General features: G+C 42.5%; 1 protein-coding gene across 1 annotated transcript in view; it reads left to right on the top strand.

Annotated features, from left to right (window-relative positions):
- PXDC1 (PX domain containing 1) overlaps positions 1–12,834 on the top strand; it is a 34,352-nt gene extending 21,518 nt beyond the window's left edge. Inside the window, exons 4-5 of the mRNA XM_032222716.1 lie at positions 4,848–4,959; positions 11,106–12,834. Of these exons, the coding sequence (XP_032078607.1) occupies positions 4,848–4,959; positions 11,106–11,223 (230 nt within the window). The 3' untranslated portion in view covers positions 11,224–12,834. The remainder of the gene's footprint in view (positions 1–4,847; positions 4,960–11,105) is intronic.
- The last annotated feature ends 662 nt before the right edge of the window (positions 12,835–13,496 follow it).

Genomic DNA, 13,496 nt, shown 5'->3' with positions numbered 1-13,496 from the left:
TATGCGTTCTGCGCATGCGTGGAAGCGCAGAACTCGTCAAAACCGGGTAAGAAACGCGGGCGGGCGGGTGGATCCTTCGGCGTTCCCGGAAGTTACTTACTTCCGGGTTCGCCGACCAACCGGTTCGCGGGGACCGCCGCGAACCGCCTGAAACCCACCCCTGGGTTGCACCCATAAGGCAACTCAAACATAGAAAAACATGCCTACCTCATTGCTCAGTTCCAGAAAAGAACAAGAAGAGACAAGGGGATACATCTATGTACCAGTGGTGGGATTCAGTCGGTTTGCACCGAACCGGTTGTTAACTTTCTGAGCAGTTAGGCGAACTGGTTTTTGGAATAAACCATTAGGGCAGAGAACCGGTTGTTAAATTATTTGAATCCCACCACTGCTATGTACCCACACAAAGGTTTGTTCGCAGAATTACAGCCAGATGTTTGTGAAAGTAAACACCAATGCTCTCTAGAAAATGTTCTTAGTAGCAAAGCTGTGGGAGTTTCTGAAATGCCAGCCAAACAATATAAAATCTTGCGAGACACCAGTGTTTGGAAAATCTAAGACAATTGAAGAAGGGGCTGCTAGAAGAGAAGATGGCTAAGTTTGATCAGTAATGACACAAGCATGTGCTTGCAAGCACTCGTAATAGCAATAGCAATAGCAGTTAGACTTATATACCGCTTCATAGGGCTTTCAGCCCTCTCTAAGCGGTTTACAGAGTCAGCATATCGCCCCCCAACAACAATCCGGGTCCTCATTTCACCCACCTCGGAAGGATGGAAGGCTGAGTCAACCTTGAGCCGGTGAGATTTGAACCGCCAAACTGCAGATAGCAGTCAGCTGAAGTGGCCTGCAGTACTGCACCCTAACCACTGCGCCACCTCGGCTTTTATAAAAAGCAGCTAATAATCCAGTCCTGAATTTAATTTACCCTGGAAACTATTTATAGATTATAATTGTGCATATACACTTCTACCACATCCTAAGGCTGGATTTCTCTTAACATAAAGCTTTATTCATTACAATACAGGCAGGCTTTCTCAGGTTACACATAAATTCCCATTAATTATTTATTCGGGCACTGATATTTATCCTATTGGCTGCCTTGTTTTACTACTGAATATTGATTGGGTTTTCAGAATGGTTTTGAAGTGCTAAATTGATTTTAAAAGTCACCTTTACATGCAGTACCAGTCTAATGTTAACCCTCACTCAAGTTTTATACAGCTTGCAAATCTCTTTTCTGTGACTTTTCTGCTCTTTTATTCTTCTTGACTCTCTGTTCCCCCTTGTGACACTTTCTTTCAAGTCTCTATAAAATAAATAAAAAGAAAACGTAAGCAGTTCCCAACAACCTTTTGAGAAGTAATGTCTTTTGGGTTATGAAGAGTTGGAAGTGAACTGAATAATTGTGTACTATCACCAAAAAGGATCGCACACAGCCAGCCTAATGCAACATTCCTGACTTGGGGAGCCTCCAGTTGTAATATGTTGAGTTCAACATCTAGAATTCTTAGCCGTTGTGACCATTTTTGTGATTTCTGAGGAATAAATTCCTCCTATTTGAAGAGTTACTAGGTTGGGAAGGCTGGCTTAATCTGAGGCATTTTGTGAGCTGAAACGTAATATTGAACAGTGTTTTAGGTCTGCATATAAGAAAATAATGTGTCCTTGGCTATGGCAGAACAGAAAGGATAAAATATAAATATATTCATTATAACTATTCATGGCATGCTTTGTGTACTATTTAAAGCATACTCACAAGTTGTTGTGGCCCGCTAGCGGCACAGTAGATTCGGACAGTGAGGAGGTTGAGGAGGAACATGGGCCAGTCCTGGACTTTGGGGAAGGCCCTGACAAGTGCTCTGCATTGGAGGCAGAGAGGGGGGCCAAGGCCGTCTGACGGTTATCAGCTGCCTCGAAGTCAGACATCCGTGAGGCAGATGAACAGCTGGAGCCTGTTCCCAGTGTGTGCATGCACAGAGTCACCAGATGAACAGCTGAGGAACAAAGATCGACTCGGGAGTAAAGCCACAAGTGGACGGTGAATGGCCCCTCCCATAGGGAATAAAAGAGGAGCGAAAGGGGAGTGGAGTTTGCAGGAGACAATTAGTTCATTCCTGCATTCTTGCCAAGTATTGTGGTGTCTGATATCAGCCTGGCCAGTTCAGTTCAGTTCAGTTTATTAAATTTCTATGCCGCCCTTTTCCCCCGAAGGGGACTCAGGGCGGCTCACAACTCGAACCGGGGAGGGGGATACAGACAAAAGATTTAAAAACAACAACATAACAATATATAATTTAAAACTCACAACAGTCATACCATTCGAGACGGGAGCAACGGCTCTTTAGCCCCAGGCCTGTCGGAACAACCAGGTTTTAAGGGCTTTGCGGAAGGCCTGGAGGGTGGTGAGGGTTCGAATCTCCACGGGGAGTTCGTTCCAGAGGGTCGGAGCAGCCACAGAGAAGGCTCTCCTCCGGGTAGTCGCCAGTCAGCATTGGCCAGCGGATGGAATTCGGAGGAGGCCTAATCTGTGGGATCTAATCGATCTAGTGGAGGTAATTGGCAGCAGGCGGTCTCTCAAGTACCCAGGTCCAATACCATGAAGCCACTCTCCAAGCCTGATAAAGGTCGGTCATTGTGAACTATCTTGAAAGACTGTGGGAGAGAAAAGACTTTGCTGGAGAGGAATTCACTGTAAATTAAATAAAAGGGGTTTATCGGGACGAGGATTCGGCTTCGTGCTGCTGGGGAAGCTTAGATCAGAATACAAGTAAGATTTTTCCTGTGTATTTTTGGGGAGGGAAATGTATGGAGAACTCAAACAGATTACTTTGGCCTCTCTTGATGTGCTGTTGAATTCAGAATCTTGCGGGGCAAATGTATCTGGTAGGTTTTCCAGAACCAGATGGTATGCAACAAGATAATATTTAATTTGACAAAAGAAGGGTTAGGGAGAACAGGGGGGAAAAAAGGCTTTCCTTGGGGTCTGTTTAGCTTGTTTGCTTGGGCCAGTACATCATCAAAAGAGTGAAAAGGACATAATTTTATGTTCAGTTAAAAAAAAAAACGTTTTCCCAAACAGTCCTTCTCTGCAGCCTGAAAAGGAAGGAGAAGAATAAGGCTGAGACTTTTCTTTCCTTCTTGCAATAAATCATGCTTAACTGCATTTCCTGGTGTGGGGAAGAGGGGAAACAACGTTGGAATTGGTAGCAGAATCATCTACATGTTTGAAGCATTAGATAGGAAAAATACATAATGAAAGTTTAGTTATGCCTTACATATTCACACCATCTAGAAATAGTGAGCAAAAACTTGGGAATTCAAAGATAAACATTTCTGATTATGAACGTTTTTCTATAATTGGAGAAAAAATCTCTTATTGTTTTAGTACAAAACCCTGACCTGTAAGATCCAAAAGATCCCTTCTTGCGTTCTTTTCCCATTTGAAAACCATCCCTGAAGGCAGAGATTACTTGGCAAAATTTTGTTCCGTTCAGGAGAACTTTAGCCTCTCACCCCAATTGGAGGCTGAAAACTGTTCATGCCCTGATTTGTTGCTGCCCAAGACGAAACCATTAAAATTAAAAAGTCATCGACATCCTAGAGAACACAAAAAAGGTTGTAGAATGGAAAAGGTTTGGTGGGGCACCTGGCCTCAATTGCCCCCCCCCAAAAGACCATGAGTGTGTGTTTGTGTGTATGTGCACATACATCAGTGGTGGGATTCAGCCAGTTCGCACCTATTCGGGAGAACCGGTTGTTAACTTTCTAAGCAGTTGGGAGAACCGGTTGTTGGAAGAAATCTCCTTTTGTTTTTTCCCCCACTTCACAGGGCTAATCCTGTAAGGAAGGCAGGAAGGAAACATTCTGGTGTTGTTTCTAGCCTCATCTTTATTGCCCTGTTTACAGAAACTGCCTCTCCGGTTAACCCTTATTACCATTGTCACAGCTAAGGCGAACCGCTCATCGACCTGAGTGACATTGAGTTGGCCACACCCACCCAGTCACAAGACCACCAAGCCACGCCTACCCAGATGGTCATTAGGGCAGAGGACCGGTTGTTAAATTATTTGAATCCCACCACTGGCATAAATGCATGTGAACTGTGTTGTGTGTGTATAATGGGATTTGGAAATTATTAAAAAATACATGCAAGGGGGAGTTGCTACGGGCATTACTGCCGGTTTGGCGGGCAAAAGTTTTTTGTGCTCCATGCGCATGCGCATTTACACCTAAAAAGGTCTGTGCATGTGCAGAAATTTAGAAAAGGGTGCAAAATTACATTTCTGCAATGGAGATTGTTCTGCGCATACGCAGAACCAAAAATAAAGATGGCACCGCCAACAATAGAACTGGTTCGGATTCGTGGGTGGCTGAATTACTACCTACTCGGCCGAACCAGTCTGAACTAGTAGGAACCCACCTCTGAATACAAGTATTCTGGACTAACATTTATCATACTTTTAGAAAATCCTCAGGGTGTACAGTCTAGGGGATCCTGTAAATCCCCTAGACTGTACACCCTGAAGAGCTGAGGTGGCGCAGTGGTTAGGGTGCAGCACTGCAGGCCACTTCAGCTGACTGTTATCTGCAGTTCAGCGGTTCTAATCTCACCGGCTCAAGGGTGACTCAGCCTTCCATCCTTCCGAGGTGGGTGAAATGAGGACCCAGACTGTGGGGGCGATAATGCTGACTCTGTAAACCGCTTAGAGAGGGCTGAAAGCCCTATGAAGCGGTATATAAGTCTAACTGCTATTGCTAAATAGGATGCTCTACTTACCTTTAAGCATGCACCTTTCAGAAATATGGTACAGGTTTGTAATCTTTCGCTTTTTCTTTTTCTTCAGAAATCATGCGTTCGAATGGATTTTGTTTAGCTAATACTGAAACGATCGTGATCGACCACAGTATACCAAATGGCAAAGAAAGACACTTGGACGCCGATACAGCAGAACACTTGTAAGTAATTGTGATCCCTGGATACACATCCTCACCTGTAGTATAAAACCACCTCCTCTTTTTTTCTCCCCCACGTTGAGTGTACAAAAACTGAGTCTTGAACAGGATGGCAGAATAAGAAAAAACACTAATCGCAAAAAAATGTTACTAAGGATCAACATTATGTTAGGTATGTTATATGGATAGTACTAGGCTCACGAATCTCTGTGTGTGTGTGTGTGTCCGCGTGTTGTTATTTTAACCGATCCTGTATCAATTTGTTCAATCATTTTACATATCCCAAACTATAATAGTGCCATTTCTACTTCTGTGCATTTACTCTAAAGACAGGATTGAATAACATACTGACTACGTTGCTCCACATGGATGGATTTTCAAATCTTGTGAAAGGATAGTGATTTGGTTTTTGATTAAAGAGGAAGCAGATAAACTCAATACGAGTCCTTCAAAAAGGAGATATTTTTAATTCAGCAGGTGGCAGTCTCTCCCCCTTGGTGCCTTTATCTGTACAGGTATTGTGGCTGCAGTTATGATAGTTTGAAATGATCCCCTTGTACATAAAAATTCAGGTTATGATCAGCCCTTAGTAAACAGTGTGAGTCAGAAAATGTGCAGATGAACCATTATACAGTAAACAACCTATTCTAAAATACATAAATCATGAATCTTATGGAAAACATTAAACAAAAGAGTTTGGTGCCAGAGCACCCAAATTTATATCCTTTTTATCTACGGTGCAGTGGTGGGATTCAGCCAGTTCGCACCTATTCGGGAGAACCGGTTGGTAACTTTCTAAGCATTTGGGAGAACCAATTGTTGGAAGAAATCTCCTTTTGTTTTCTTCCACTTTACAGGGCTAATCCTGTAAGGAAGGCAGGAAGGAAACATTCTGGTGTTGTTTCTAGCCTAATCTTTATTGCCCTGCTTACAGAAACTGCCTCTCCGGTTAACCCTTATTACCATTGTAACAACTAAGGCGAAGCGCCCATCGGCGTGAGTGACATTGACTTGGCCACACCCACATGATCACATGACCACCGAGCCTTGCCTACCCAGCTGGTCATTAGGGCAGAGAACTGGTTGGTAAATTATTTGAATCCCACCACTGCTATGGTGTAAACCCCAGTTGTCCATGATTGAAATGGAGACTAGTTTACTGGCCATTGTGTTCCCTCTGACATGTTTTTCTTTGGAAAATATTTAAAATACCGTTCTATAAAAATACAACAACCTATGTTCAAAAATATCAAGGTTTCCCGAGAAACTGGCTGTGGAGGACTTCTGCCACAGGTCCAGGTCAACAGTCTTTTTTGGCAACCAGTTTGTGTTACCAACCTGGCCATTTGCAAGGTTTGATCCATTCAGAACAAGTTAACCAAGATGTTAGTATGGCTGATGTACTATTGTCAATAGAATAGAATTCTTTATTGGCCAAGTGTGATTGGACACACAAGGGATTTGTCTTTGATGCATATGCTTTCAGTGTACATAAAGGGAAAAATAAAATATATTCATTCAAGATGTTGTAGGATATAGTGCAGAACCACATTAACAGCATCATCTGTCGATGTATTTGCTCGGTAGGCAAATTGTAAGGAGCCTAACAATGGATCTGTGAGGGTTTTCAGGTGTGCCAGCACCAGAGGTGGGTTCCTACCAGTTCGCACCTATTCGGTAGAACCGGTTCGTCAAATCATATTCAAGTTTACAAGTTTACATCATATTCTTACGCATGCCAGTGCTGTGTGTGAGGGAATTTAAGGTGGTTCTGACAAGTGTCGTCGGCATCTTCATATCCGGTCACATGGGCGGCAAGCCACTCCCATCCGGTCACATGGGCGGCAAGCCACTCCCATCCGGTCACATGGGCGGCAAGCCACTCCCATCCGGTCACATGGGCGGCAAGCCACTCCCACAAAGGAGGCCACACCCACAGAGTAGGTTCAAACAATTTTTGAAACCCACCACTGAATCGCCTGTATAGATACCGCTGGCCTATGGAATTTGAACGCCTTGATCTTGAATGCAAATAAACCATCCTGACTTTAGTTGTCTGCTTTGGGCCTTGTTTCCTGCCTGATTGAAATGATGCCATTCTTTTGATCTCTTTCAAAAGATTTATGTGTAAGGATTCCAATTCGAAGCAGCAGAGTGAGGTCTTCCTTAAAGGAGACTAATTGGATGAGACTATGAGATGATCATAGACCCAATCAGTGACGGGCGGTGAGGTTTATGGCTGGTGAGGCAGCAATATTTTTAGACTTGTGGACTTCAACTCCCAGAATTCCACAGCCAGGCATGCTCAGTTCCGATTTAAAGCAGCAGCATTTGTTTTTCTCCTTTGTTAAATAAGTCTCCTTCTTTCTTTTTCTTCTCCCTTCCCCTCCTTCCTCACTCCCTCCCTCCCCCCTCTCTCAAACACATACACACACACAAAAAAAGTTGCACCAGGAGGATGAAGTTTGAATTCCTTCCCCTCCCTCTGACCCACACATACCTTTTCCAGCTGTTTCAGAGAGGATTTCAACTCTCCTCTTGTCTGCCATGATGAAAATAAAAAAAAATGTAAAAGGAAAAAGGCAAGAGCTGAGGTCAGGCTGAGCTAGTTGCTGCCAGAGTCCCCAATGGATGACTCTGCTTAACTGTTTAAAAAAGCCTCTAAAAAAACCCACCCTCTACAGGAGGAGGCAGGAGAACCACGTGCCTCATCTACATCAGGAATTTTTCGGCTTTTAACCCTTGCTTAACTTTGCTTGAGTGATCGTAAAAAGTCAGACTAGATGAGGCACATCGTTCTGCTCTGCCTCCTGTAGAGGGTGCATTTTTAGAGGCTTTTTTAAACAGTTAAGCACTAAGCAGAGTCATCCACGGTGACTCTGGCAGCAACTAGCCCAGCCTGACCTCAGCTCTTGCCTTTTTCCTTTTACATTTTCTTTTCTTTTCATGATGACAGTGGTGAGGCTCTGCCTCCCCTGCCTCCCCTGACTGCACATCCCTGGACCCAATCGACAAACACCTACAAGAGCAAAACTAGATCTCTGGCATGACCCCAGGATCCATTTAATCAGAGATTCCTTAAACGTCTTCTTCCAAATCAAGATTTGGCACCTGTAATTACCATGCCAGAAAAAAATAAAAAATAAAACCCCGATTCCCCTTCCCAGGGCACAAACACCAACGCCCTGTGTCAACTGGCAAAATCCTAGAATAAATAATTGAAAAGCAATAAGAGCGATACGTTTGAAACCAAAGGTTTTCCTCTTTAAAACTCCATTCCTCAAGGAAGAGATGCAGGGTGGGGGGAGGGGGGGATATATACTATGTGTTAGATTTCAATATAATGCGATTTCACATGTATACTGTTTCTCTTGAATTTCTCCGTAAAAATAGGACAAGCTGAGTACATTGACATGTAGTAGAAATACACCAAGGGGAGGAGTAGAGGGATAGAAGAAAGATGGGTAGAGAGGACGGGAGAGAGGATGGGAGGGAGGGTGAGAAGGAAGGGAGGGAGTGGACTGGGAGAGAGGAGTGGTAGAGGGGGAGGGGAAGTAGGGTAGAGAGGGATGATGGAGGGAAGATAGAAAGTTGGAGGGGGTGGAAGAAAGAGGTGTACAGAGAGTGGAAGTGGTATATTGGGTTTCTATTTTGGGGGGTATTGTTGACAAGAGGAATTGCTGTGATTATTGTTTAATGTTGTATGGCCCCGGTTATGCACAGTATATATGTGACTGTATGCAAATGAAAAATGGAAAATAAAAACATTTTTCTTGAAAGGAAGAGATGCAGCACAATAAACGGTTCTCATAAAAGCCTTTGCTCTCCACTCTTACCATTCATCAAAGCTAGTTGGTCCTTTGCAGTCACCACCCTCTGAAAACTGAGTTCCGATAACAACTGCCTTGGAATGTTGCTCAAGTTGTTCCATTATTGCGCTATTTTTCAGCCATATTTCACATGGGTAATTCACTATTTTTAAGCGGCTCACAAAATGGGCACAAGCCACAATTTTGCAACCTGCAAGGTTCCTTCGAATTACCCAATTGATGAATCACAATGAAATCTTCTACCCTGAGTACCTGCATTTTAATTTTACAGATCATTATGACAAGGGTTTTAGCTATACATCAGGAGGCTCCATTTTATTACGAAACCTGAGTGAAGAATGAAGGGAAGGAGTTAGCTAGAAAGCACTTGGGCAGTGAGTGATATATCTGAAACCCAGATGTTCCCATTTCTCTCTAAAAGGCTTTTGGCAGCTGCCTTGAAGAGCTTTATGCTTGGCAGGACACAATGATATTTGTAGTTTTTTTTAAAAAATCTCTTAAAATGAAGATGGCATTTCTTTGACCATTGACTTTTGCAGCACTGAAATACAAATACGGCACTAGAGATGAGGTTTTATTCCAGGGTAAATTTATCCACATACAGAGCTTCTTGTATGGCTTTCAGCTGGGTGCTGGCCAGTGGTGGGTTTCAAAAATTGTTCGAACCTACTCTGTGGGTGTGGCCTCCTTTGTGGGAGTGGCTTGCCACCCATGTGACCGGATGGGAGTGGCTTGCCGCCCATGTGACCGGATATGAAGATGCCGACAACACTTGTCAGAACCACCTTAAATTCCCTCACACACAGCACTGGCATGCATAAGAATATGCTGTAAACTTGTCTTTTAAAAGGCATCTTTGGTTTGCGTTAAAACAACCTCAACACACGCAATGTTCTGATTGCACCACAAACGCAGTAGCCATCCTTACCTTTCACAGAGGCACTGAGTTTTATAAATAGGAGCATGATAGTGTAGAATCATCATATCCAAGGACCAGTGGTGGGTTTCAAAATTTTTTGGAACCTCTTCTGTAGGTGTGGCCTGCTTTCTGGGTCCACTGGTGGAATCTCTTCTAACCGGTTCGGTAGATTTGATGAACCGGTTCTACCGAATAGGTGCGAACTGGTAGGAACCCACCTCTGAGGCGGTTTCTTGTAGATTGTTCAGACTGGAGAATCTTTTTGAAAAGACAGTTATATTTGAGCACTCATGTGGATTCCACAAATTCTGGCTGGGCTAATAATGACTTATATAGTATCCACCTCTGGCTATTATCTTGGGGGTGTTACAACATATAAAACATAAATCTGTATCTCCTTTTGTGATAGTATCCCTTTTATTGTATGTCCTGGTATGAATGACAGTTCTTTGTTTTCGACCTTCTGGAAGTGTAAAAAAGTACAAGGGACTTATTATCACATATGGTGGACCTGCCCAGAAATACAAAAATATTGGACAAAAATTTGGAAATGGGTGCAAGAAATTACAGGAGAACAGATAAAATACAAACCCGAACTCTTTCTACTGGGAAATAATCAAAGGGAAATATACAAAGAAAATTAAATACATATTAACACACATCTGCTAACTATAGCTAGAATAGCATTTGCCCAATTCAGATAAGAAATTAAACTAAATTTGGAAATGGGTGCAAGAAATTACAGAACAGATAAAATACAAATCCAAAATCTTTCTACTGGGAAATAATCAAAGGGAAATATACAAAGAAAATTAAGTACATATTAACACATCTGCTAACTACAGCTAGAATAGCATTTGCCCAATTCAGATAAGAAATTAAACTAAATTTGGAAATGGGTGCAAAAAATTACAGGAGAACAGATAAAATACAAACCCGAAATCTTTCTACTGGGAATAATCAAAGGGAAATATACAAAGAAAATTAAGTACATATGAACACATCTGCTAACTACAGCTAGAATAGCATTTGCCCAATGCTGGAAACATAATAATACCCCCTCGGACGAATTAGTGATAAAAAAAAAACTTTGGATTGTGCAGAGATGGACAAATTAACACTGAAATTAAAAGATAAAGAAGAGTCAGAATATTATGAAATTTGGAACAATCGGTACAAATGGCTGCAAAACAAAAATAAAATTAATTAAGCCAAAAAGCTATATATAAATATATATAGAACTGTGTATAAAGGTGTGTAAATATAGAAGCGAAATATTATATACCTGTACAGGTATGATGACATAGCAATGTTGATGTAATGATTGTAAGGTGTTGTAGAAGGGAAAAAATAATTTTAAAAAATCTGCTAAGACAGTTCTTTGTTTTGTCCATTTTTAGGTTTGAAAATGTTAGTGAATTTACCTCTGAGTTGCAAGACGCTGATGACCCAACAGCTTACGTCACCAACTTGTCATACTATCATCTGGTTCCATTTGAAACGGATATTTTGGACTAAGACTGTCAAACAGACTTCACGGCTGACATCAGGCAATTGTCTTTTCTTGGGGGCGTTCAGTTGCCCCCCACCCCTAGCTTTGCACTGATCATGCCTGCTGCAAGTATATGATACAATAACAGGAAAGGATTCCTACAAAGGTTCGCCTTGAAGCTGATATCGTTGTTTGATTCTTCACTGCGGCTGCCTGGGTCAACTCCCAAGGATGCGTTTCTCTTCTAATGGACAAAGAAGTTTTTATAGCGCCAAAAAAGAGTGAAACAAGGACATCCAAAGCTGTGTTGATTCAAAGAATAAGTGATGTACTGATAAAACTTTGATGATACCAAAATGGAAACAGAGCATCAGTGGTACCAGTAGCTACGGTGAAATTTGAAAAGGAACTCCATGTTTCCTCCTCTGTCAAGTGGTCTCTAATCCCACCCAACATTTTGAACCTCTTTTTAATTGAAAGATTCATTATGATCAGACACTAGAGGACCACCACCCCCGCTCCCCAATTTCTCATGATGGCTTGCAAGAAATGTCCAGTAGTTGGTTTACAGGAAGTATTCCAGAGTAAGTGATGCCTTATGTAATGTGTGCCTACAAGAAATAAGCTTCTGAATTGACTGTTTAGTTCGACTTCATTTGAAACCAAGGATTTTAATCTTTTCAGCAACTATCATGTTCTCCTGAAATAAATAATAATAGTGAAACAAAAGAATGAACAAGCAAGTTGTAGCTCTAAGAGAAAGGAGAAAGGGAAATGTGATGAGTTTTAAATGGTCCATCCAAACGTTTGGTTTTCCTCCTCCAGGAATTCTCCATGATTTCGTTTCTTCTACAATAGGAACACTTTGCAATTCTCAGTATTAATGTTTACACAGGTGGGGTACATTTCGTCCTGTCCACTTAACTTTCCACAGATTAGAACAAGTAACTTGCCAAAAGTATGATTTCCGTGGTGAGTAATCCTCAGCGCTGCTCCCTTAAATATAAATAACAACAAAGGAATGCGGAGTGAAGTTCACAATTTGGTGGGGCGGATTCATGTTATCAAATAATTGCACTGTTATGAATTATGTGCCACAAAAACACTGCTTTCTGTGGCACATCACTGGCATGTGCTATATGAGCTTCAGCCCAGAGAAAAATCTGATCTTGCATTAGGTGACTTTACAGTGGCAAAACTTGAATATTTGTGAAAGGAGAGAATATCTTTTTCCAGGAATAATAGGAATGCAAGCTATTGTTCATACTGCTCACTCAGCAATAAGCTTATTACATCATTTGAAAGTTACCCAGTTGTTCTGTTTTAGCACCAACCTTCCTCCCCAGTTTATCTTGTGTGATATGGTAAAAGTAAAGAAGCCCCTGCTAGTCATTTTTACTCTGCTAGTAGGGAGTGGAGCTCATCTCTGTTTCGAGACCATTGAGTCAGCGCTGTCCAAAGATGTATCCATGGTCATGTGGCCAGCATGACATCATGTATCACTGAACAATCAAGGCACTAGGCTTGTTGGCTGGAAAGACACAAGCGCTGTATGACTGGGTGAACTCCCATTCTTGCCCCAGTTCTTGCCAGCCTAGTGGTTCGAAAATAGGTATTCTGACCCCCTCCTCCGTCCAGTAATGAATGCCGAGACAAGCTTAACTGGAATGTACTTTATTAGCAAGAAACCAAAGCCTCAGTGGCTGAAAGCCAAGCATAACAAACAGACAAGGACCTTGGAAGCAACTCGGACAAGCCTTGGCAGCAATCCAGCCTGCCAAGCTAGTTACAAAAGTTCTCCAACTTTTAGTCAATGCGTTGACTCCTGCAAAAGGGGCGTGTGCACAAGCATTCCTTTTATAGTCTGGAGAGGAGCCTAATTACCACCAGCTGAGTGCAATTACCTCCTGTAACTGCGTAATTGTTCCTTACGCCTATTTGCCCTCCGGTGCTGGGCATCTAGGAACAACTCACTGCTGACGTTCGGATCATTCTCCCTTGTCTCCTCCCCACTGGTCCAAGGCTCAGGTGCCTCCTGGTGACCAACCAGCCTCTCCTTGCCCTGCTTGGAGTTGGAACCCTGTCCAGGGTCCTCCACATCCTCCAAAGCCGACTCATAGGGCCCCTCGCTGTCGGAGTCTGGTGGCAGCTCCAATGGCTCCTGCTGGGCCACAACAAATAGGTATCATTTCAGTGGCAAAGTAATAGCATCTTGTGTGATAACTGAACAAGAATCCCTTTTCCTGTCATAATAGCATAGGAGATTGAGGGCCTATAGTACCAACATATTGACATGCAG

The sequence above is a fragment of the Thamnophis elegans genome, chromosome 8 (genome assembly GCF_009769535.1).
Source record: "Thamnophis elegans isolate rThaEle1 chromosome 8, rThaEle1.pri, whole genome shotgun sequence".
Lineage (NCBI taxonomy): Eukaryota > Metazoa > Chordata > Lepidosauria > Squamata > Colubridae > Thamnophis > Thamnophis elegans.
Note: the sequence above shows the minus strand (reverse complement) of the source record. Positions and strands in the feature narration are given on the sequence as shown.